At 38.5% G+C, this 26261-nt stretch overlaps 1 protein-coding gene across 8 annotated transcripts in view; it reads right to left on the reverse strand.

Moving 5' to 3' along the window:
* Window positions 1-26261, reverse strand: part of MGMT (O-6-methylguanine-DNA methyltransferase) — a 191522-nt gene that overhangs the window by 148452 nt on the left and 16809 nt on the right. For all 8 annotated transcript variants that reach the window (XR_003253473.1, XR_003253472.1, XM_026065663.1 and 5 more), the window contains exon 3: window positions 14410-14549. Coding sequence is in view for 6 of the 8 variants with exons in the window: in XM_026065663.1 (XP_025921448.1) it covers window positions 14410-14549 (140 nt within the window). In the remaining 2 variants the exon portion in view is untranslated. The remainder of the gene's footprint in view (window positions 1-14409; window positions 14550-26261) is intronic.

Consider the following 26261-nt stretch of genomic DNA (forward strand, 5'->3'; position numbering starts at 1 on the left):
TATTTTGTTCCTGTATTCCTTCGTTGCCTGTTTTTGTTATTCCTATAAGTTCTATGAAAAAGAATTTTAAAATGTATTTCCCGAACAGACAGGAAACGAGACATGCTACCACAACTCTGAGGATATCCTCTGTTTCACGCTGAAAAATAAATCTTAAACCCAGAGGATATCTGCATAAATGAAGAGCATCTGGACAACCTCAGAGTCACAGGCAATATTACCCAGCAGACAGAAAGCTCGTGACCTGCAGGCGTTGATAGGTGATCCCAACCATGACCAACAGAAATTGCAGCTAACACTGCATCTGAGTAAAGCAAAGATCTGGTTTAACAGTCAAACAAAGACTATCAGCAGCAAAAGGGGGGAAACTCCCCCAAATGTTGAAGAGTAAAAACCCTTCAAAAGCAAGCAACAAAACCCCCCACCCAGCCTGGGCAGCTGCCCCAGCACGGGGGAGAGGGAAAGGGTGCGACCTGGAGATCGGGGCGGGCTGGCCGTTCAACTGAATTGCAGAGGTAGAAACAGAAGACATTTTTTAGATTCTTCAAATATTCCTGTAAGCCTTTAAAATTAGCACAAATGTTTCAGAGGTGAAAAACATTCATGAGCTGGGCAGAAAGACTACTTCCAAATTATTCAGGTATTGCATGYCAAATGATCTTGGTGCAAGCTAATTTATATTTATGACCAAGTGCTTTAGTGTTTCAACTTTCAGCAACTCCTCCCAAGCAAGTCAGATCATTGGACCTGAAGAATTTAAAAAAAAGAAATAAGGCAGGAAATACGCTCTGTCCTCATTCTCCTTTATATCCAAGCATCTATACGCCAGGCTGTTAAAAGTAGTCAATACCCATCGCAAGAAGAGGTTTTCTAAAAGTTACATAAACTTCAACAATGCAGACCAAAATGTATTAGTCTACTGAAGAACCACGTGCCACAGGAGCTCTAAGTCTAATGCAACAACCATTGGCAACCTGACGTACTCTCATAAGGCTTCATAAATTAATGAATGCAATGGGTGCATGACCGCCAGACATATTGCTACTACACAGCACRCTAGGTGTATTTAGCATGAGCCGACCCACTAGCGAACCAAACAGTTAATGAAGGAAAGGTAGTAGGCGCTAGGTGCAACTCCTCRTCACCAAAACCAAGCCGAGCTGGGGGACACCTCAACTGCTGAACGCATGAGCCAAGCACGGGGCTGCCTGCCATGTCTCCAGGAAAAGCATCCTTGCATTTTTCTTGATTTTTTAAAATAAGTTGCAGCTCTAGATCCATCTGCATCGCACCACTCATCAAACAAAAAGCTAAACAGAAAACACACACAAAAGAGCACCCAACACCGACAAGACGTACTGATAGAAAGAGGATGGCTACTGCACAGAGAGACTATGTTAATTATTATAATCTGAACATGGGCAAAACCAAACTGTGGAATGACAAAACTAAAGCTACATACATCACTAAAAAAGTAGAGGAAAAACAGATGACAAGAAGACAATTTGCCTATTTTAGCTTCACCTAATTGTTGAACTTTTTCTTACTTTGAACTAGCACAAGCAGGAGAAAGAAGGACCTCTTGAATAGTATTTTTTTTCACACTAGACATAATCCTTGAATCATATATGATCTACATTATTATGGAACTCCTTAGGAAAATAAAATACAATAAAAAAAATCTATTAGTATGAATGAGAACTTTATATATTAGCTGCCTACAACAGGAAGCCTCCCAAATGTCAAAATTAACTGAAAAAAAATATTTGATAGCTGTTCAAAAAGTAATTTGATTAACTGATCACCAGGATTTCACATTTGTGGTCTGTGACATAATACATTTCCTCAGAAGTTTAGAAGTAATCAAAAAAGCTTTTATCACCAGCAAGCACTCATTTTAATAAGCAAAGAGGCAACTGTGAGTATTTATCACTTGAAGGATTATATACACTAAACAATCTAATAAATTCTTCAAAAGCCAATAGGAACATACCTCTAATAAATGAGAATTTCTGAAAACTAGAGAAGATGCGCTGCTGGGTATCTATCTCCTAGATATTTATCCTTGGAGTTATTCTCATTTAATCCATTATGAATAATTGTTTAAAGAATTCAGAAAGGTTAGATGATTTAAAGATCATGTAGTAAGGCAATCCCTGATAATGCCAGCAATGAAATTATCCTAACACTGAATAGACAGTTATCTTCATTTCACCAGGAAAAACATGTAAACGCCTTTGACAATGAGTTTAAAAATTACAAATTAAACCTTTTCTAACCTTTTTTTTAGAATCTGAGAAGGATACAGTTCTGGTTAATGCTACTAGATTGATATTTCTGTCTCATCTGTTTTGTAAGGAGGTCTGCAAGATTAAAACAGGCTACCTATGACTTCTTTCTGTGATTTCATTAAATCTAGCATTGTTCAAAGAACTGTGATAGCAACCAACATAGAAATAATGTCCTCTGCCCCATGTTTAGCCCAAACGAGCGCGTGAATTTGGAACAGATTCAAAACAGAAATATTCCCAAACTGTCATTTCATTTAAAAAGAGTGAATTAAAATGACACCACAACCAAGAAGGAAAATTCAAACACAGTATGGTGATTTCCTGTCCTAGGATTCAGGATGTGGGCAAAGAAAGTGTATCAAGCACGGAGCTGGAATGCTCTGGAGGCACACATGCTGCCCTCCTTCCAGGAGACTAGGTCCTGAACTCGTGTTTCGCGCTCACGCCGGCCAAGGCTGCCGCTGATTCTCACAGCCCCACGCTGTTCTTCCTTGATAGCGAACAGCAGATCCAGCTGTGCACCACCCCCTGCTCACCCATCCAGGGCCACACATCAAGAAAGCATCCTTGATACCCTCCAGAAGCCATCTTCACAGCTTGAATCCCACCGCATTGCCCTTTCAGGAGACACCAGCGGGGCTGAAGTTCCCYGTGGGAAGCTGGGTCTGTGATTCAGGTCTGCAACAAGCTCTCACCAGTGTCACCTTACCGGTCTCACACGTGTAATGATGCCAGTGGCATGAAAGAGCTCAGATGCTGCCTGTTTAATTGATGCATTTTGCTAACTAAACATCAGTTCTAACACTTTAAAACTTTTTGCAGTGTTTTAAGAACTATGTCAGACTGCTCAGTTCCTCCCACTAAAGTAACAGTTCTCGCACTGATTTCAGTGGGACCTGGATTTGATTCTACATAAATTAGACACTTAGATTTAACAACTAGAAAATAGATATAATTTATATCTCCATGTTTCAAGAAACAGCTCTGTAGAAACTGCCAGGCCAAGGAAGAACCAGAAGCTTGAGGCTTTAAGAAAAAGACCAAGGTCTGGGATGTACAGTAAGTGTCCTGTTGTAATCCTCAGCTTTCCTTGCTGACGTGCCCCAGCCCCTTTCGTTAACGCTCCGCAGCAGACGGCCGTCCCGCTGGCGGGCTGTGGCCATGCACCACGCTGGCTGAGCGACTTCATTGGCGTTAGGAGCATTTCACATCGGCATCATCTTGACATAGTGGGAGAYAAGAAGTGATACAGAAACCAGTCCTAAATGTGTAATATGATCAGCAATTCACAATCGCTCCTTAAGTGTATTTTTCTGGGTAACTGTTTCCACTGCATGGTCTTAGAGAGAAGATAATATGAGATTCTGGTTTTGAGTAAGTTATATATTTACTTTGCTTTACTTGAACATAACAATGCTCCCAATATTAATATTATTTTACTGTACAAAACAGCACTAGCCTTCCAAGGAAAAAGTCCTTGACCAAAATATCAGAGGATATTAAACTGAGAAGTGATCTACTGATGCAAATCATTAAATCTATTTGCATCTGCTTACTGAACCCTAACACAGAAATTAAACTACATAGTGTGGGAAAAAGAGCTGGTTTTGCATGGTTAAAAGGAGACATCTTGGAAGATCCAAGCTCTATGTCATTAATTTTCCTTCTTCCCCTCATTAACAAGTAAAATGTTTTCACTGCTTGAAAAGTTTTAATAAATAGGAAAAAGCAGGGCAGCTGACATAAGTTTTTAATGTAATATACAAGAGCTTTTAATATTTTTACATATATTAATGTAAAAGCTAAAAATAAATGTTAAAAGGTTACATTTGTGAAGAAAGAAAAATGGCATTTACAGTTACAGAATAAGGTTTTAAAACTTTTTTTTTCTTTAACTCTTTCTTTTCTTGCACTGTGTTGTGAAGATCATTTGCAACTTAAGTGAAATCAATGCGACAGTAAAGGTGACTCCATTCTAGAACTGGCGTGTTAAGGATACATAGTCCCTCACAGCTCTGCACCCCAAAAGGTTTCTATCTACTGTTAGGCCACATGCTTTGTCCTACCAAGTTAACAAAATCTTGAATTCTCTTCTTATAGAAAGAATTAGGGTAGACGTTTTAAGAACAACTACGGATGAGCGCAAACACAGGTAGTACGTGATCTTTGCAAGCTGCGCTGCAAATGCAGGAACCCAACTAGCAAACGAGCATCAGCAGCTGCAGCTGACATCCGCGACTGTAGTTGGGGGAAAAAAACCCAAACACCAGATAAATCCAAAACAATCATGGCAATACAGCTTTCTAACACTACACGATACTATGATCACAACATTTGCATACTCAAGGCTCTTCGGGTAGGTATCACAGACACTTAGCACAGACACTTTTGGTAAATCAGCTCTCTCGCTTATGGAGCTGGAAGAGTTTTTCCTGGTACCCAGGCATTCATCTGTATTTAGGCTCCACAAAGTACTGTCTAATCTCAAAACAGTTCTGGAGCTTTAAATTATTCTAGGCAATATGCCTGGGTATCTACGTTTTTTGAGAACTAGAGAAGTCTGGGAAGAAAACCAAGATGAAGAGTTGCAATATTTAAGAATACCCGCTAATTCTGATATATAATGGAAACATAATCCATGTAATTATGCAATCCATTTTTCTATCTTCATAGCAAAAATTTACAACGGAAAAAACCCTCCACTGCATTAATCTACTACTGGTGCAAGAAGTGGAAAGGTTCTACTCCCTACAGCCTGAATTACATAAGTTAGTAAAGATATTATGTAGGGCATAATATCTTTGGCATAGTATAGGGCATGGTGTCAGGAAAAGATTTCTTTCCTAAGAAATTTGAGGAGATGGGGTTGCATGGACAAAATTTCACCTCTATTTTGGTGAAATTATTTTTCATAATTATTAAGGCTCTATATCTTCTGCACTAGAAAGAAAACCATCATATCTGTGATATTTTCAAGTGGGTGTCTGCACAAGTTATATAACCTAATACAGTTTGTTTTTATTTTTGCCATTTTAAAATATCTTCACTGTAAAATGTGAGCACTGGGTTGTTATAACATTTCTTGCTTTAGAAGTCTTAGCCAACCATCCAGGTTTACAAACACACATAACTCCATAGCAGCAAAGTTGTTCGCTCTTCTATACACTGAAATAACTCCTTCCAGCAACACCATGTAAAAATGCTACCTTAACCTTAGATTTTTTAAAAAATAGTCAGATTATTAGCATCAATAATTCCACAACAGAAATTTAGTTTTTGTTTTCTGTTTGGTTTAAACATGAGATCCCTCAAAGGCTTCTCCAGCTAGATTTATGGACAAAAACACAACTGTGGAGACTTGCAAAAAACTACTTCTATTTGAATCTTTTAATACTGCTTTTGACACACGAATAGAAATACAGCAGTGCTGTCAGGAAAAATAACATATCAAAGTATGGTATTGATTACAGTGGAGTTGCTTGAAATTCACTTCCGTTTAAGCGAAAGAGGAATGTGGTTTTTGCCAATCAGGCAAAATAAAGTTTTTCACCATTTGAACCTGCCAGTAAAACTTATCTTGCAAACCATTTCAGAAAAACTTATGAAACAAAGTAGTTGAGCTGTACTACCCGCAAGGCCCTCACAAAGTCTGCACACTTTCCACATGCTTTTAGAGTTCATTTTGTTTAAGTTTTTGAAACACGACTTCCAATATAAAGTTTTCTTATCTTGAAGCAGCATAAACAATCTGTAGCACCTCCACAAGAAACTATGAAGAAAAAACCTAGCCCAGTTTATTTTTAATAAAAGGAGGACTATGCTATATAATAACTCTTCCTGCCACATCCATTGAATCTGCTGAAATAAAGATTGATGCCTGGATATTTGTAGACACTTCTACCACAGAAGGTAATATTTCTCTCTCTCTTTTTTTTGGGAAAAAAATATACCACCTTCTTCCCGGCATTTTTCAATAATTTGAAGAAAGTAACAGGCGCCATTTATCCTATCACCTAGCAGACATCTGCATGTTTTAATTTTAAAATAACTGACAAAAAGAGTCAATGAGATTTTTGACAGTCTGGTATCACAAGTTAAAAGATATTCAGATATTAAAACTATAGAAATATATGATACAAAGCTACTGCCTTCTCCTTTTGGTAACTGTTCTACACAGATACCCAACGCATGCTTTCACTTCTATGCATATATATAAATCAGCATTGAGAAGGGTTAAAATTCAGGGCAAAAGCAGATTAGAAAACAGATCAAGACGAGAGCATGTTTATACTACACTGACTCACACATACAGGGTTCCCTTGATTTCAAGGGGAACTAAATGCCTAAAAACCGCTGTCGATTTTACCCCATGTGTTTAACTATTATGCCCCGCTTCTTTGAGGGGGGAGCTGAGGGTGAAGTCATTTGCATCCTTTTTGGCATTCGAAGCTAAAATGCTTAAAAGAGGAACAAAATAATAGGCAAGGGAATCCCTGAAACACTCCGCTTTGAATGAGTCTCTCAGAATAACAGTCTGTGAGTACAAGTATAACAACCCTGTTTCCAACAGCTTAAAATATAACACACCAGCACGGTAACACGCAAGTTGTAATCACACTTTTGGCATCATGTATACCCACCGCAGCAGCAGACCTCCTTGCCACCGTCCCAGCTGGCTGGATTTGTCTTTGAAGACATCTTTGGCACAAACTGAATGCTTGCTTCACTAGCTGAAAGCGTAGCTGCTGCTCGTTCCCGACTGCTGCAGACTCCCCAGCGTCACAAGCAAGGTGATCTGGAGTGAAAGAGCTTTCTAAATGCTTCATCTACCCTAACCAGCTAGGGAGGGCAAGATGACTTTCTGGAAGAAGGCACAGGAAAAGAAGCTTTAAAAGTAATAACATGGATTCCATCAGGCACAGGCATGGCTGGAAAGCATAATCCCTGGGCCTTTAGAAACACCACACAAACTCTTTAGCTCAGAAATGTTTACTGAAAAAAAAAAAAGAGAGCTCACGCGAGAGAAAAGCAAGTGTCACCCCAAAAGGTCCATGCTCTTTCTCTGAACTACGGTAGTATCTTGAAGCTTTTGAGAACAAAATACTACAGAGGCAAAGACCACATGGAGGAGTCCAAGCCTTTTACCTAGTCTTTACTGAATGACTTAACACATGCAGACATGCATCATATGGGGACTGTATCTCAAACCTGATCTGCTAATATTAATGCCCACAAAAGATTAATCTAATGAACCATTTTACAATCATTGCAAACAGCAATTAAATACATTACAATTTTAAAAAGGGAAGATGTAGTGCCAAACATACTTTGGTATTTGATAAATGCAGTTAGCTGGGATGGTTATATTYACAGTAGTAAGTGTTCTGTTTTAGCTGGTAGGGAGGTGATGCGTCTGAACTCGTCCACGTTTTGACATCTTCCTACCATCTTACAAACACTGCAACAMCACTTGTTAAGAAAATCAACAGGAACAAAGTATCTTTTTGCAAGAACTGGAGGGATGTTCCAGTTTTTTTTACTCACAAGTCTGAACACCACATAGGCACCACAGGATGACCCCATATGGACCAACACCTGGCTACCACCTCTGAGCAAAGGGGAAGCAATGCCAAAGCAAGTCACTCTGCTCAAGAGGCAAACATCTCCCACGGCATCTACACGTGGTCAAAGGCCTATATGGCCTGAAAAAGGGGCTCCACAACTGACATTAAGGTCCCAGCACTGACAAAGATCATCCTGAACAAACGCGTAAGCCAACGCTACGGTTAACTAAACAGAGCTAATCAAGTTTAAATGCATGCCTGCTCAAACTGAGCATATTTTTAACCCAAAAATCAGTATTTGAAAACAGTCCAAGGCTGAGGCAAGTGAAATGAAGAAATTTTCAAATCAATGCAAATGCAAAATAAGTCACATCCATTGAAAAGTTTTGAACTTAACAGAACTTAATGAACCATATCCAGTTCAGATTTTGATCAAAATCATGGTGCTCAGTTCATGCAGATTTACTCCAAAACCAGATGAGACTTGGAAATTTTCCATACATGTTCTTCTTTAAATTTGTAGATTTTTGGACATGAATGAATCTAAGCAAAGCTGTGAACATACAAAGTCCTATGAAAATAAAAATACTAGACAGATACAAAAGGTCAAGCAGCTCTCAAATTTACATTTTGGAATATATTCGAATGCACTGGGAATACAGAATGTGAGAAAGTATAGTATTTAATTCACATAAAATTAGGAATGCCCACAGTGTTAGAATCAAAAAAAAATAACACCATACCATCAATATAAACATTTTTCTTTTATTCTGAAAAACTAACAGCTAAAACCGGTTCTTTCATCTGCCTGACTAGATATTAGTAGGTCTTGGCCTTCTGAAATAAGCGGCAATACAGCTTYGCCTACACAAGAGAAACTGCTATAGATACAGTTGTCCATCTTTGATACTCACGAAACAGAACCCAGCTGTTTGGTCTCACCAGGAACACAACAATATCCTTTTTCATGAAATGACCTGTAATATATGATCCTACCCTATCAGTAGCTTAAGTCTCAAACAAGTCTCAACAGGTTTTTCCTGCCCTACACTTAGAAATTCTCCCCTAACCATTAAATAATATTTTATGACAAACATCTACGCTGTCTTAATCAAGTTTTATCCTATACCATTTAAATTATAAATGGTCCACTGTTATAGAATAGCTTTAAGGAAGAGCTAGATGGGGAAAAGAGTGGCACCTCTTCCAAGTTGCACTGCGAATACCTACTCTATTCACGTAAGTCACGTAAAATGTTCACAGTAAAAGAGAAATCTATTCAGAGCATCTAAGCAGTGTAGTTGCATACCTACCTCCTTCAGCTGGTTTTTAGTATGCCCCTGAGCTCTACAAAGCTTCTTAGCCTTGGCTGATGCTTATTGGAAAAATAGGAGGAGTGGCACTCTCCCAAATGCCTCCCACTTGTGGCATCAAAGTGAGATATCACTCACAGTAAATTTTACAGTATGAGGAATGAAACAGTTAGCAAAGTTGACATTTAAACCATCATCACTGGGTATGATTAAATACCTCGGAGATGAACAGAGTGGTTCACACCTTCCAAGTTATTGTTCAAGGCTCTTATCAGACTCCCATACACCTCTCTGCATTAGCTGCATTCGGACATATTTGAGTTTTTCTTTGAATCAGTAATGGCTGGAAACCTATTTAAAATGTGAGATTTTGGAGAGTTTCTGATAATGCTGTTCTGGTAGACAGAGAACCAACTGTGACACTGGCTAGCTTTTTGAACTGTAGATTCACCCTTAAAAGACTTAGGCCGATTAATACAAGAACAGTCCAACTAGTTCCTTCTTCTTGGTTGGCCATCCAGAGGGGTCTAGATAGGCTGGAGGACTGGGCCAAGAGGAACCTGATGAAACCTGACCAGGACAACTGAAGTCCTGCACCTGGGAAGGAAGAGCCCTCGCAGTGACGCAGAGGCTGGCACACACTGGTAGCTTTTTCAGTTTCCTTCAAGACAYTTTATACTACTTCCCTTTCATTTACCAAAATCTTACAGCTGCAACCTCAACTGCATTAACAAATTCATAGGGTACATAACCAGTATTCCATATTAAACACTGAAGTAGCTGGGCATCCCTGGAACAATTTTCACTGAGGGGAAAAAGGCAATTCCTAAAAGAATTTGTATTATTGCAACAGAGGGAAAAAACTGTTCCCTTCTCTGCCATCCTACTAAGTCAACATCCCCATCTTTCTAAGGTATGTTCTGCTGTAAATATTTAGCACAGGAAAATGCAAGCATAGTTTCCGTTATTGTTAATGGAAATCACAAGTGTGATTCCCTATTCACCAAGCTGATAATTTACCCTTCCAGTTCAGGAAGACGTTTCAAAACCAAGTCATCACAGGGTTGGGAAAAATGCAGCAGACTCGCAGCAAACCAAACTGAAGATGGAGAAGAAAAGCAATCCTGAAACTTCACAAAGCTGCTAAAGACACTTGTAAGTGCAAATTATATCAGTAAAACAAAAAATGAGGTTGCCAGAAGTTTTTCTTTTAGACACGAGCAAGTAAAGTTAAACACTTGCAGTACAGACAGCAAGACAGTAGCATTGGAGAAAAGAAAAACAGCAGTTTTGAATCAGGAGGATATTTGTACACACTAAAAGCACAAACTATGACAGCTGATATAGTACTAAAAATATATATACAAGAAATATACACTTTTAGTTCACCTTTCTGAAAATATGGCTTGGGAAGCTGAAGGTCTTAGAAACAAATTTATAAAAACAAGTTTCATTGTAGGTATACTTTTTGCCCCACTTTATAATTCTTAAACAATATATATCAGCTTGTTTCAGGAACAACTCAATTATACTTATGAATGTCAGTTCTCCAGATACAGTCTGTGCACTTAAAGCATGCACATCCATATAATACTAAATATGTAGAACAAACCACTGCATCAACTATGATACAGCATATAGGTATCATACACTAGCAATATGATCATTCCTAAAATTAATCTATCCCTGATTTCTAGAAGACACATCAAGACACCTGTTCCCATGGAAGACTTTGGTTTTGATTCTGATAACGTCTTCAATACTGCATCAGTTTATGGAGCCAGGTTAAGTGTCAAAAGAACAAGTCAACCCACAATTTAAACATTTAGACTAAAGTAGAAGTAAGTGCTTTCAAGTTACTGTACGGAGACAGCCAACAGTTCGCACTGCATTAAGATCGAAAATGGTTAAAAAAACTTTAGTCAGCATGCAGCAAGACAAAGCCTTTTCAAAAACATATTTACCTGAAATATCCTATAATGAAAATAAGCTTGAATGAAAGTATCTCCTCCCCAAACAGAAATCATTAGGACATTATGTGCCTTGACTTTAAAACTCTGCCAGTTGCACAAGGAGCAGAATAATTTTAAATTATTACAATTAATTTCATCTCATTAATAGATCAATTCCTTTCAAGTGTACTGAATTTTTACTTTGTTGCTTCTCCTTTTAGTCTACATTATAGGCTGCGTTCTTAAATTTTAAGGAGCACCATCACAAAATAGCTTGTAATCTCAGGTGATTAATTGCATAGCATTTTACAAGCTGTAAAATAGAGCAAGATCCCCACATACGAATTGTGCCGTTAACCAGGCATTCTTAACAGATTTTTCTACAACTACCAGGTTTGTCTGACAGATTGCAAGTCCTTAGTATTTATATATTTCAAAGGTTTACTTATTTTTGTTGTTAAAAAAACCCTAAAATCTATATTGATTGTTACATGCAATTCTACATTAAAAGTCTCAAGAACTGTGGAGCAGAATACCAATATTTATTACTAGACTCGTGCTCATTATGGTTCTCTCTGACAGGGGTCCATTAAAATCAATTTTTATGTTTCTTATATATTTTTTTTTCTACACAGTGTTCTTACCATAGCATTTATTAGCCAGTTAGGAGAAACACTGGGCACTGTTTTGTTTTTATTTTATTCTGTCAGAAATAATGAGACTAGCTTTTAACACATATTCACTAGCAATCAGTAGAAGAGATTAAACGTTACACTTCAGCACAAACATTTACAGATGTCTTTAAAAGTTTTAGAACTTTATCATCAGTAAAGATGCGAAAAAAGAAGTCCCACCTTCCACCTGTCTTTTGGATTTACATTCTTAAAGAAAGCAATCGTAAGACTATTCTGCTCACCATTTAACTTCTGAACCACCCTATGTGAGCAATATTCCCTCTGTAATACATATACATATGCATATAAATCCTGCGATCTGATCATTTCAAAGTGTTATCAAGATGCTACTGAAGCCTCAACACTTCCAAGACAGGGAATTTAAGTCAGCTCACTGCTGAGAAAGCTGAAAGATCAAAATGAGATAGTAAATTACAAAGCTGAGAAGATAATCTAGATTTCCCAACTTCTGCCTGAAGGACAGGACCAGAAGACCATTCTTCAACCAACCAATCTGACCATGTTACATCTGAACAAATGGCAACACCTGTAAATGAAGGAGAAGAAAGAGAATTTCTCCTTATAAAAGAAAAAGCCTTGCCTCTTAGCTAGACTGATTTAAGGATGTGAGAGAGAAACCATTTGTAAGAAGTAGCATCTTTTATTTAAGCAGGTAAAATAGACAGGGAAAAAAGCAGTCAGATCTTTTGGGCACACGGGGGTATTCTCCTGGAAAGCAAGGCTCTGTGGGCCTGAACGACTAACTTCTCTAACCCCACCACGCCAACTTGCTCTGGTATTTCCTGTCCCTAAAAACTGCTCAAAAAAGAAGGCAAGCCATTAAGTGGAAACATTTAAAACACCAACATTAAAGACAAAAGTCATAAAAATAGACCTTTGCTCTTACCTCTCCAGGAGGACTTCATGAACACACCAAGCGCAACAGTAGCTCCCCTGTCTACCTTCTTGGCCTCTACCAATTGCTAAGCCTTCGATTATTTTTTTCTTCCAATAACCTGTCTTTTCACTTTTGGAGCCCTCAGTTTTTAGCTCCCACAACTTCCTGAATGCTTGTCTTCAGCTTTTATTTTCATGCAATGCTCCTTACTTCTTAAAAAAGAATGCAAATTTCTCATATTGACCACCTTCAAGACTTTACAGACCCTTACCTTGTTCCTCCATCCACTTGCTAAAGTTCTCCTCTCAAGGGTGAAGAGCCCTAGTCTACCTGTTCTCTAGACAGAAGCTGTCTACATCAACTGCAAACTTCAGCCTTATCCTAAACACTGCTCTATTTTCATCCCTCATCAGCAGAAATCCAACACTCAAAGCAGTATGAAGGAAACTGAAGCAGTTATTTCCATATTGCTGAAGTTGGCAAAAACCTCTGTCATGTCTAGAGGCTTGAGGGTTTTAGAATTAGAGGCAAAAATACATATTTCAACCAGAATATATATTATGCTTCATATTTATGATTAACGTTACACTTAAAAAATCACAAGGATAATAAAAATAGAAAAGGAGATAATCTGCAAATCAAGGGAGCATTTGAGAAGTGAAGAACAGAGAAAAAAAGGACAATATTGAGAGAAGTCAAACTTGTTCCAGTCTTATCAGAAAACAAAATGCTGTAACAGACTGTGGCAAAGGCTGCAACTTTATTACCAGAAAACAGCTGAAGAGACCAGTCTTAATAAATCATCTAGCAATTTTGCCAAAGGAAAAGCCAAAACAGAAAAGAAAGTATGTAAGAGAAGAGAATTCAGTGTTCCCTCTAAAAACGTCAGTCAGCATTTCCTCACAAGTAAGGAAGAAGTACAGACAAAAGGGACCCAAATCGGATAGCTGTGCTTTACCAGAGATTAAAAAGTATTTCTGGTCAACAGTAAGATACCAATACAGCTTCAATCAGTCCTGTATTTGAGACATTAGCTGCCATATATCATCTGTTCTGAACTCCAAAAGATGTTACAAATACGCAAAACGACCTGGAGTTTTCTGAAGCAGTACGCCATAGCTAAAAGCCTCTGCATAGGCTAAATAGCCTATGCAGTCCTCGTTCTGCCTGTTTGAGCATATGCATCTATACACATGTATTCCCCACACTGTTTGCCAACTCAAATAAGGAGTTGGAGTTTGAATGCAGATGTGAAACTGGTCCTCACCTGCTGTTAGACTTGAAAGAGCAGATTGAGACAGTAGACAACCAACTTTTCTACACGCGCAGCCAGAAGAATACTGTTAGTACTTCAGTAAAAAGTTTTTACATTTACAAAATATAAAACATACAAGGAAGTATTCTTCCGCAGTGAGGTATTTACATATGTACCCAAACTTAGGGAATAGGACATACTTTCAAAACATGGTTTAAAAATAATTATCTTTCAGAATGTTTCTTGAATAATATTAAAGATGCAACAGAGAAAAACAAATGCATTTTGGAACTGCCACTCCTTAAAGGTACTCAAGGCTGCTTTCCCCTCTTACAGGAGAAAGTAAGATGTTTCCAATATAGCTAGCAAAAATAAGCATGCATAGTTATTTCTCCGATCCTCTGAATACTCTGTTTCCTCCACTATGTTCTTAAACATAGGATCAGTAAGACATGAACTTACCTATTTGGCAGCACATTCGTTTTTGGAAGCTGTATTTCATGTAAGCCTGTTTCGCACCCAGAGATTTCAATTTTTCCCACAGGGCTATGCAGGACTGCATGCATCACCTTGCACTGGGACTCTCCCTTTTTAGAAGTGACCTGTTCATAGAAAAAGAAAAACACAAAACCCCACAACTCAATTGTGTGCATTTTCTCCCAAGGAACATTCATTTCAAGACTGAGTATATCGTGTGTAGTTTTCAAAAGTCACTTAAAAAAAAAAGCAAGAAAACAGCATATTTCAAGTTTCCTCAACTACAGCTTTTACTTTCAAAACTCTTCCTAACTTAATTAAAATGAGCCATTCTGTCTGTTTTAAGATGTCAGCACTAAATAGCATCTAAACCAAAGTCTTAAAAAATGTTAACCAACTGAACAGTGACCTTCAWAAAAATCACAAGTAATAGCTGTTTCATGGTTGGTTTGTCAGCCAGCATCCAAAGTGAAGTGTTTTGACACTGATTTCAAAAGGATTATTCTGACAATAAAGCATATTCACTGGCTTACAGTAGCAATATTATGCAAATAACACCAGAAAAATAGAATGTGTCTGCTGGAAAAAAATATATGGAAAAAAAATCAATCATCGCTTAATAAAAGAAACATTTTTTTTATTCCTGTTGTTGCTAGTTGAGTTTTTATGGTTACTGATAGAATGTACTTGTAAACAGACRCCAAGCATTTCTCAATACTCTACAAGACCAACAACAACATTATTCATGTCATCTAAGCACTTTTCATCAAATTCATCTTGGCTGCAAAAACATTCTGAATCAGACATTTGAGTTGTATTCAGTTTGGTTTGCAAAATCATTAGAAAAAGAACACAGAACAATGCTGTTAAGTTTTTTTATAGCAGAGTCACCCGGACACCAAAGTTTAGGTTAGGATCCTAAGAATCTTAGTCTTAAATAACTAAGACTCTATGGCTAAATTGCAGTTTGCCTTCTACCTTAATAATTCACAACTTATTGTAATATTCAGGACTAGCAGAGTTTCCAAATTCAATGGCAGCACAGAGTGTAACGGAGCTGGAAAACTGATTCAACAGCACAACAATGTAGATAGGAGGCTYGTAATGACACAGCTGATCACTGTTTACAGCTGTACAATACTATTTTTAAAGACACTAGATGAAGTGCCTTTAAAATAGAAAGCTGCATTACCTGAACACTCAGATTTCCAAAGGAAATGAGTAGAGCCCAGGTACCCAAGGCATTCCGCATTTTGAGACAATTATTTCTATGGCTCCTAAAACATGGAAGAGGGATTCCTACGCTGACTGCAGATGAACAGATCTGCAATGGGCAATCTGTTTTTGCAATGTTTGTGATGATATGGAATACTTCAAATATTTATCATACACTTTACATATATATACAGCTGTTATTTTTTCCTAGTGTCGCTCMTCTACCACTGGTTATCAGTATAGCAGAGGTGCTTTCTCCTGACTTATTTCTGAGATGTGTCTTATGTATAAGCTCCAAGTCTGGCTCTTCCTGCGGCAGTAAGGCTTCCAGTCTGGAACCAAGCTATAGCCTGTGTAACAGGATTTCACAGAGATCACACAGCCACCGACACATGAACACTTTGACTAAAGAGACGCGTAGTACACTGCAGTGCGTTACTCTCTCGGCGAAGCCAGCGTGGTCCGTCCAGCGCTGCTTGGCAGAAAGGCTGATGCCAGGCAAGTGCTGCTTTCCCAGAAGATCATGCAGCCTAAATCGGTGGTAATTAGTGTTAATGGGTACTGGAAGAAAGATTATTGCAGCTTCTTGGACGTCAAATAAGGATGAAAACTTTACCTTGTTCTTTTAAAAACAAYTGGGCATTTAATTATATGCCTCGACTCCTTAGAAGGAGGAGACTGTATTCCTCCTTATCACTACAAACTTTATTCTTTCAGTTCAAATGTTTCCTCCACTCTTCTCATATTGTTTTCTCCAAATTAAACCAATACTCAGGTTGAATTATTTAGATTCCTCTTTTCCCTCTTTGCTTCTCTTTCATATTTCTCTGGCACAATGTTCAGAAGCAGGGTTCGCCTTAGATTCCAAGGGCTAGAGCCTTCCTTCACAAGATTTTGGTGTTGCTGCTTTTCACTAAGAAGCCACTATTCTAAAGTGTAGTGGCAAAACAAAGCACTAATGTCTGACTTAAGTGGTACATTTTGTGAATTTAAAAGGTGAACAAAAACAGGGTGTTGAAGTCTCTTTACATAAGGTCAGACCTTGGCTGAATTTTTCAAAACATTAAAGCTTGCACAGAATATATAGCATGGTATAACTAAAAAAAAMCCCTGGAACTGCAAGCTTTGACCAGAGTCAAATAATATTTGTAATTCTAGCCTGGAACAAAAGTGTTACAAAACTAGAAAAATACAGAAAGAATTAACAGAAAAAAAAATCATAAACATATTACAACTTCTTCTTTTTAAGGTAGGCAAGCAAGGCAAACTGCTTTATATAAGACTGAATTATGCTGCCCAACATGTGCAGAAGTATCAACATTCGATGTTTAAATAGTGCATGATCTGCCTAACTTGTGCTTGCCTGGCACCTCAGCTGGGCTAAAAAATACTCATTATCTAAGAGTCAGGAACTCACTCTTAAAGTAGCATCAATTGTTTGCTACCCCACAAAACAAAACAAACAAATTTCTCCAGCACCAGATACCACTGACAGTTTTTCCACAAAGCAGCAAGGATAGCCCAAAATGCCAAGTTTTAAACAGTTATGTTTTGGCAAGCATCAGTTTAAAACCTCTCATGCCCGCAGACTCTCTGTAGTCCCCTCAAGTTAGGTTAATCCAGGCACTATTTATGGAATTTGTAACCTGCTGGAACAGGTCACAAAGTTACTCCAGCTCCATAACCAGTCAGTTTGGATGGCACTGCAATTTTTCCAACTACATATTATACTTTTAGCTGTTTTATATGGAAGGGATGGAACCCAAAACACCACTGCGTTCTGTCTGAAAAGGAAAAATCTGTTGTTAGGTATCACCCACTGCTGCAGCAGGTAATTTCAAACGGGCTTAAGCATGACCAGATTAGTTAAAAACGGAGATGACAACGCCTAGCTACTATATTAAGTAGTTCAGTGAATTAATATACTAGATAGCACTTTTCCTTGAGTTGCTAAAGAACCAAGGGCCAAGTGACACCACTGAAGATTTCTAAAAACATTGGATTTTTGGTACATGAAAGGAAGGCGAGTTAATCACGTTTAGCTCTCCACGGTTATCACATTTACATGCTATTTACTTAAAACCTGTCCTGCCATTGTGGTGGACTCTGATATGCTGCGGAGCGTGGAAAGCAGGCAGACATGGGGTCCTGTGCACCGGGACACGGGCACTCGCGCCAAGGAGCAGAACGACTCCACGTATTAGCYGGACACTGCTACTGAACCATGGCGCTCCATACAGATGCTTGTTTCCCAGTTAAGCATCTTATTACACCATTTGTTACTTTGAAAATATCCCAGTGGAAGTCTTAAAATGGAAAAGAAACTAAGTTCAAGAGATTCCGTATACTTTTTGTTAGCTTTTCTAAAAATCATGGAATTTTATTCACCAAAATATTAGAATTCTTCGTGTAGGTGCAGCCTATTTTCACTACAAGTCATTACAGGTGTTAAAACTCACAGCAGATGTTACTACACATCAGGAACAGATAGTCTGGAAAACACTAACGTGTGCATTGGAGTTCCCAAAGTCAAACAGCCTACTTAGTACAAGGATTAAAAAATAATAATAATAATAAGTGTTATGAAGTGAAATATTATCTGTGAGTGAACAAACAATCAGTGTGACGAGAGGAAAAACTATCAGGCAGACAATTTTGCCCACCAGGATCTTGAGATTACAGAGCAAGTTTGGGAAGAAAAATTTATGCACATCTTCAGTCACAGACACCCAGAAAACAGCCTAAATTTACTTTTAACTTAGACAAGTTATCTGTACAGTGTGCCCTGTTTAAACAATTACAGGTTCCTAGTGGCTTATTTAGTTTGACTGTAATCCATATCGGCTTTTCACTAAATAATTGAACGTTTGCTGATGTTATTAAGAAACTGTTTCAGCTGACTTTTGCCTTGGTCCTTCTCCTTGCTCAAGTAGAGGACACACAAGGATGGAGATATATATATATATATATTTTTTTGGAGCAGCACCTCATTGCAGAAGTCTTAGTAAAAAAGCAACATAAAAGTTTATGTATTTGGAAAAATGGTATACATTCTCGTTTTTTATTTGTGTGACAGCCCTAAACGAGGTGCACTGAACCTGCGAGTGCGTATTCTATGAATATAACTAAATAGTTATAAGATGACAGCTTTTTCATTCTAACAATACACAGGATACAGCAAGCAAAAGAAAACTACGAATAATCCCATGAGTTAACACCAATTTAACGTAACCTTTATAGATGAAGATCTTGTTACCTTGAATGAACACAACTAGTATTTTCAGTCTTGCTCAGCATATGCATTCGACAGCAGTATTTAGAAGTTTTGTTTTTATATAAGAATAAAACTGTGCTTGCTACCAAAATGCCCACATACATATGCAATCAGATTGGGAGCTTCTGACATGAAGGTCACTGTACAGATACCACAGTATGCTATCCTCTGTCGGCATATTAAAGTGTCTTTTCACTATTTACCTAAATAGCTACTTAGACGTGTCACAGAAACACAGGTATCAAGACAGAGTACTGCAGACAATGCTGTTTTAAAATTAAATTCACTTTTTAATTAAGATTTAAAACATTATTACAGTTTTCAGTTACAAACACACCTCAGACTAAATTTTACCAGCTGAAATTACCTAATACTCAGACTATTTACTGCAAACAGAAATTTATTCCTTCCCACATCCTTCTAAAGATACTCTCTGCCTAACACTGTTTTCCCCACAGTGCCCTCGTTAAAGCTGTGAAAAGTAGAAATGAATGGCCCATTAAAGCAAAAATCTAATAAATCTAAATAAACTGCCCTCTGTCTTTATTCTGAACTCAGGTTTATGTAAATGAATCATTCGAGGAATTCTGATGAGGTCCTGCGTGAACTCCACCTTCACTCTCCCTTCCCACTGCAACACCAACAAAGCTACTGCGGCAAAGTCCCGCAGAATTTTGAAGTTTACTAGGTAGAAAAAAACAGCATTTTTAGGGAAGAATCTTCTACTGTGAGTCTCCGGAGTCTTGCTACACAAATAAAAATATAGATACAGTATATGTAAGTTTATATCTCATTAGACTGCTAAAGGTTATATTTAAAATTGGAACACCATTGTTAGCCAACAGAATTAAGTCCTTTTTGTCATTAATAACAGATGAGTATCAAAAGGTTTTCACAGTGGAAGATTTATCGGTGAGAATACTACGATGATTTATGAGTTAATGTTCTGTATAGAGGAGCCTCATTTTCCAGGCATGCTCCCACGACTTTGAAAAAGCACGTGCCTCAGTGGCGCTGCACTCCTCCAGAGGGCTAMGGCTCTCTAAGTTACGTATCAGCTCCGAGGAGTACTACTAGCAAAACACAGACGTACCACTGAAACTACTAACCCGCGGTTCAGAAGCTAAGAATTCAAAACAGTGAGTTTTATCTCCTAAACTAGGTGTCATGAACCCGAAGGCCAGCATTAAGTTGATAATTTGCACATAATCTTCACCTTTTAACTTTGCACAGTAGTTCAGTTTAACACTCTTGCTGCAGCCAAGGTTTTCAGTACTAAAATGTACTTTTCATTTGATTAAAAACAGGTTTTATTTAAGTTTACATGAATATAATTGTAATATGAGATGCCTTTCATATTACAGTAAATAATTCAAAATTATTTTCCACTTCACACTGTTCCTTAAAATGAAATGTTTTGCTTTTTATTTACAGTCTGAGATCTAAGAAGCCTGTTCTCTCATCTGCAGTGAAGAATGGATACATAAATAAAAAAAAAAATGCACAGAAAAAATCTCTAGGATCAACAKGGTTCAAAAAATCTGCGCCAAAGTTTCCATACTTCTCAAGCTCTCCCAGGAGGTTTGTATTTTCCAGAAGAGAAGTCAAGGCAGCAAACCTCATGGAATTTCCTGTGCTGCAGCGAGCATTTTGCCCCTAAATTACTGTTACTGAATAGAAGGGGAGAAAAAGAATGCAAAATATCTTCACGAACATCACTTTCCAATTTTTATGTATTCTTTTCTTAAAGATCCCACAGTGCGTGTCAATCTTAAAACCCTAAAGACCACAGATTTGCACGGCAAAATCCAGTTGTATTCTCACACCACGCACGGAAGGCGGCCAGCTCGGTATGTAGACGTGTTCTCACCCGCCACAAGCATCCCGCCTTCGGGATAGCAAAGCTTGTTCCAGACTTCCGTCCAAAGGCTTCCGGCAAAGAAGCCCTTCGCCTTTCGACATCTTTCCCCTTCAGTGTAACTGGGCACAGGATATTCGCCGTTAGGATGGAGCCGGATCTCTGATGGATCTCCCCCTACAAATTCTTCTATTTACTTCACTCTTTAACAGGAATATCTGTTAGTCTACCATGCCACTATCAAAATATTAATTTATTATGACAGCCTCTGCCACCACCTACATCCAGCTAAAAATATTTTGATTAGGCTACAGCATGTGGCAAAACTTCAAATGAAAGCTCTCATGATTTTTTTTAACGCAAGTATTTTTTTGAGAACCAATGCAAAAGTAATGCATGTCTCACAACTGCTAAATCTAAGTAATGTGTCCTCATACATAATGCACTTTTTTTTTTAATTAAAGAGTCCAAACAGATTAATCAGTGAAATGTTAAAGCTGTCTCCAAGAAATAAATGCATCTTTTAATCATTTTGGGTTAACAAACTTAACTGTTCAGCCAAACTACATGCTAATGTAAATACAGCCATTGGGATGAAGTTTCATTGAACTTCTTGTTCCCTATTACATTTAACGTTCCTCAAACCCAGAAAAGGTAATGTTTCTACCATTTCTAAAGTAGCTACCAGTGCACTGTTGGTGATTGACTATGCACATCTAAAAAAATTCAGATTAATCTGACTCCTCCACACCATGAAAATTACTATTACTAAACAAAAAACCACACACCCAGATGTCATACCTGGGTTTCTCAYGCAATCTTAGTTCGATGCTGGACTAGCATATAACTGTACTACACTAGCTCCAAAAATTAAAAAAAATTGTCCATCTCTATCATCTCAAAAGATCCTGAAGAGCACTATACACATCACTAGCACAAATCACAGGGATTCTTAGCTGCAAAGCTGAATTTCTGGACATGTTTGTCCACAAAGACCAAAAGAGTTTAAGGGTAGTTTCACTTTGACAGCACTGATGCTACACCATCTCACTCAAGAAGTGATAAAGTACTAACTTGTTCATTTACTTTCGCTTCTCCATAAAAAATATCCTAAAGACACATCACTTCAAATTTCTAACTTCTCTGCCTACCATATGAACTATAATTCTCAGACACTTCTGTTGCTTCTGTGATGCCATATAGTATTAGTGACTTGCCAAAAAGCAATACCCATAATTTGTTGGTTTTGAGATGACCAATAAATGCTGGGGGAATTGCTTCTTCATTCTAATTACAAGAAGGAAATACCACTCCCGGACTCTTAAAAAATCTCTTTTTTGTGGAAGTATTGCAGTGCTCTCAGATTTGCTTTCTATTTATTCTAGTTTTGAATTAAAATTAATTCAATGAACGCTTGAAATACTGGGTTTCAGTTTAAGAAGAATACTTCTCAGGTATCTGAACAGTTTGGCAATTTGCTACACCTTTTTGATTCTGTTGCTACAGCAGGTCTTCCTGACTCAGTAAGTTTACCTCCTTCTCATAAAAAAATTCTTATTAAATCACATCAAATGTATTTGTCAAGGCAAAAAGGATCAGGGACTGTCATAAGAAATAAGAAGTTAGGAAGTGTCTGCCTCCATCATCATAATCTCCACTGCAGTAAGGTCACAAGAACAGATGACAGTTGACTGTTTACAAATACCTCTTATTTTTTTGAGCATGAAGGTCTGGGTATCAGTCTCTGCAAACATGTTTCCGGGCACATGAAGCAGAAGGTGACCAGGCACAGTCAGCATGGACCTACCAAGGGACCACCATGCCTGACCGAGCCGATTGCCTCCTATGCTAAAATGACTGCTTTCAGGCAACGGGAGAGCACCGGGTTGCCCTTTACCTGGGCTCTGGCAAGGCTTTCAAGGCTGTCTCCCCCAGTACTCTTGCATCCAAGTTAGGACATCCCGGTCCGGTTGAGCGGACAATCAGCTGGGTAAAAAACCAGTTGGATGGTCCAACCCCGAGCAGCGGGGCGCGCCGTGCCTGGAGGCGGTTGCAAGTGGAGTGCTGTGGGGCCATCCTGGAGCCAGGCTGGGCAACCACCTCGCCAGTGACCTGGCRGCGGTGGCACGGTGCAGCGCGCTCTGGTCGAGCCTGCGGAGGACACCAAATGGTGTCGATGCGCTCGAGGGCTGRGCTGCCACGCAGACAAGCTCAAGCGTTCACCCAGTCTCTTTGGCCAAAGGTCAGAGAGCCGCTCTGGTCACCAGCCACTTCCATCTGCCCAGCATGGGACACGTCCATCTGTCCCGTCCCACGCAACCGAACACAGGTTTTGCCACCCTTTCAGTATTCTAATTTCCATGGGAGGCTGCTCAGTGGTATCTCACTGTGGGTCTCTGTGTTACCACGGTATAACTACAGAAAAGGACAAACAGCTTCTCATATTACCTGCCATGGCTGAATACGACAGTTATAAATTAATCGTAGTTTCATGCCACTTTTTATGAATTGAGATTCATGCCTTAATATGAGATAATATGTAAACTCATTTACTCAGTATACATTTTGCAGGTGGGTAAAATAAAACAAAAGATCAGTCGGGGCAAGCAAAGACATTATTATAGTGACTATAGCCTCAGTAAGATCAAAAAAGTATTAAACAATAGTTTATACAAATTCATTGTCTCCGATTCGTATTCTAAATGCAACTGTGAAGGCAACACTTTCAAAGTGGACAGATTCTACTTTGATTATGTTTATTCTCAATTAAAGTCATGTAAATGCTCAAAACAGTCAGAACACTACAAAAAAATCCCACTCCAATACCCTGGAGGTTTATAACATATATATTTAAAATATTCAGCAATGATACTTAATGTTCCAGTTCTTAAGTTGCAATATGACAGTTTAGAAAAAGTTTTCCTTTCATGCTATGAAACAGAAGTCCTTTACAACCTGCATAAAAAATAACTTTCAATCTGGACATAAACCACTTCTTCTTCTTCTACATACTGCACAATAACTATGTGTATTTCTTTTTCCTATAGCATCTAAAGCAAACTCTTAGCTCGCTAGAATAAAGCACAATATGTCAGGTCCRTATGTTTTGTCCTTGCTGCAACAGTAATAAACACCTCCGCAGTTGCTGAAGAACAGGGCTGTAATCCACATAAGGCTTTTAAACAAAAGTTGCTCTGAAATATATTGCATTCTTAAGTGACACGCACATTTCTCTTGTGCCACATGAAATGCTGCCAGGCCTTTTCTGGGGGTAAAGCGGATCCCAACCCTTCTGCAGCAGAGCCTGTTGTTAGAAACTTATGTTGTGCACTTTGCTGGCAAACAATGATTAGTAGGGCTTGGACAGCTTTAGCAACTAACGGTTTCACTTCTGTCATACACAACACAAAAAATGGCCGATTCCCCCAAATAATTCATCAAGCTTGTCAAATCCCCTAACGAGACCTTGCACTGGTGATCTTACCAGGCCAGCTTACCATCTGCTTGGGAAGAAGAGCATTGCTAAGTACCCTTATCCGCACCCCTTGCTGTTTGCTGAAGTACTCCGGAAGGGGAGCTGCCACCAGTTTCTCCAGTGATGGAGGAACAGGAGGCTGAGGAAGTCCGGGCCCATCGCATTAGGTGGAAGCGAAGGTCCTTTTGGTAAGGGCACGACCCACAAGAACAACAGGGAGACTCAGGGGCTGCAGCAAGGCAGGGTTTGGGCTCTTTAAAGCAGAGAGAGGGAAGACCAGAAAACAAGGCGAGAATGTGCCTGTTCTGCCAGTTCATATCCTCCTCATCCGGACTGCACTCCACTTCTCACCTGCTCTCAGCACCAGTGCCCAGCCAGGGGGTCCTGGCGCAGATTAGGACGGTGAAGGGACGCTTCCTAAGGGCTCCCCCACTCTCCTCCGTGACCACAAAATCCATTTGGCTTCACCCATCAGGCTTTCAGAAATATCAGATCACTTATCTCCGGGATTCCTGTATAAATCGTATTTTCAACCTCTGGCTGGCTGAAGATAGCATTGTATTTGTGCCAATCAATGTGCAATTACTTTTTTTTTTTTAAAGCAGAATTAAAGCATCTGGTTCTCATATTAATTACAAAACACAGTAGCCTGGATTTTCTCCAATATTTTTCTAATATCCACAATGGTTCTCTAAGTAAATCCAACCCTGGTTAAGCCAAGCCTGTAACTTCAGAGGGTGTGAAAATAAAAACTGTCTTCTTATTTCCTGGCTAGTGGAAGTTTGGAAATGAAATGTCAGACTAAGCAAATCCAGTTTTAGTTTGGGGTGATATAACATGTTTTTTACCTTCCAAAGAACTAATCTCATAAAAGGATGTAAAAGTACTAAGCTAAAGGATTAAATTGTGTTTTTTAAATATCTACAAATACACACAAGCACAGTAGGCCACTAAAAATCATTGCCCATCTTCACTTACTACCAGGACTTTTTCCACAAAAAAAGATACACGTTCACATACACAGACAAAGCAATATTTGTTTCCTATAGCATTTAAAAAGTGTTCAACAATAGCAAACACATCATTCTTTATTAAAAGAATCAAAGACAACAAAAGCTACTTTCTGTTGTCCCATCRCATTATACTACTAATCCTCTTTGGATGACAATCAAAAGACCCCAAAATGCCAAGCTATAGAAGTGCATTTCCAAGCAGTAGTAGCCTCTGGCTCTTTGGCAAAGTCCTCAGTCAGTTGTTTTGGCAGACACGGAGTTATCCGGGTCTGTCAGATGGCAAGCTTCCAGGGTACTTATCAAGGCTACCTCAGATTTCTTTTTCTTTATTTTACTTAAAGGATGATATTTTAATTGCAATAAAACACATTCTTTTCATTCAGAACAGACATGCCGGTTATTACTACTATATTCCAGACTACATTAAAAAAAGTGCACATTTCTACTTAATCTACTGTTAGCATGTCAAGCTCTGATTCAGGATGCTAATATCAGCAGATATTTTTGTTTTAAACACAAGACCTTGGTGGACTGTTTAGAAAGGAATTCAGCTCTACTTTATTTCCTAGAAGTACCTACTAAAGCCTTTTTCTAAACCTCTCCAAAACCAAGGTAAATAAGCATTTTGTATTTCCCCTAGCTCTTGCTTATAGAGGAAACCATTAAAAAATAGCTATGAGCATGCAGCAGCCACTGCTGTGATCACATAGCAGTTTAAAATACATATATATTTTAGAATACTTATGCCATCATTTCATATCACTAGCATGAAGTGAAGATAAATATTTTGGGAAAAAAAAAAGTCACACAACTTCTATGTAGCATATGAGTAAAATGCCATTAGTGAGTGAGGTGTTAAGTTATACGAATTAGTGTTTTGTTAAGCTATACAAATTGGTGTTTMAGGATACTAAATTTGCCCAGCAATTCTGATTTCTATTTTGTATAATATTTTGAAAAACTAGGTATAACTGACCTAAATATCTCCTAGCAGGTAACCAG

Source organism: Apteryx rowi, unplaced genomic scaffold (assembly GCF_003343035.1).
Source record: "Apteryx rowi isolate R43461 unplaced genomic scaffold, aptRow1 scaffold_23, whole genome shotgun sequence".
Lineage (NCBI taxonomy): Eukaryota > Metazoa > Chordata > Aves > Apterygiformes > Apterygidae > Apteryx > Apteryx rowi.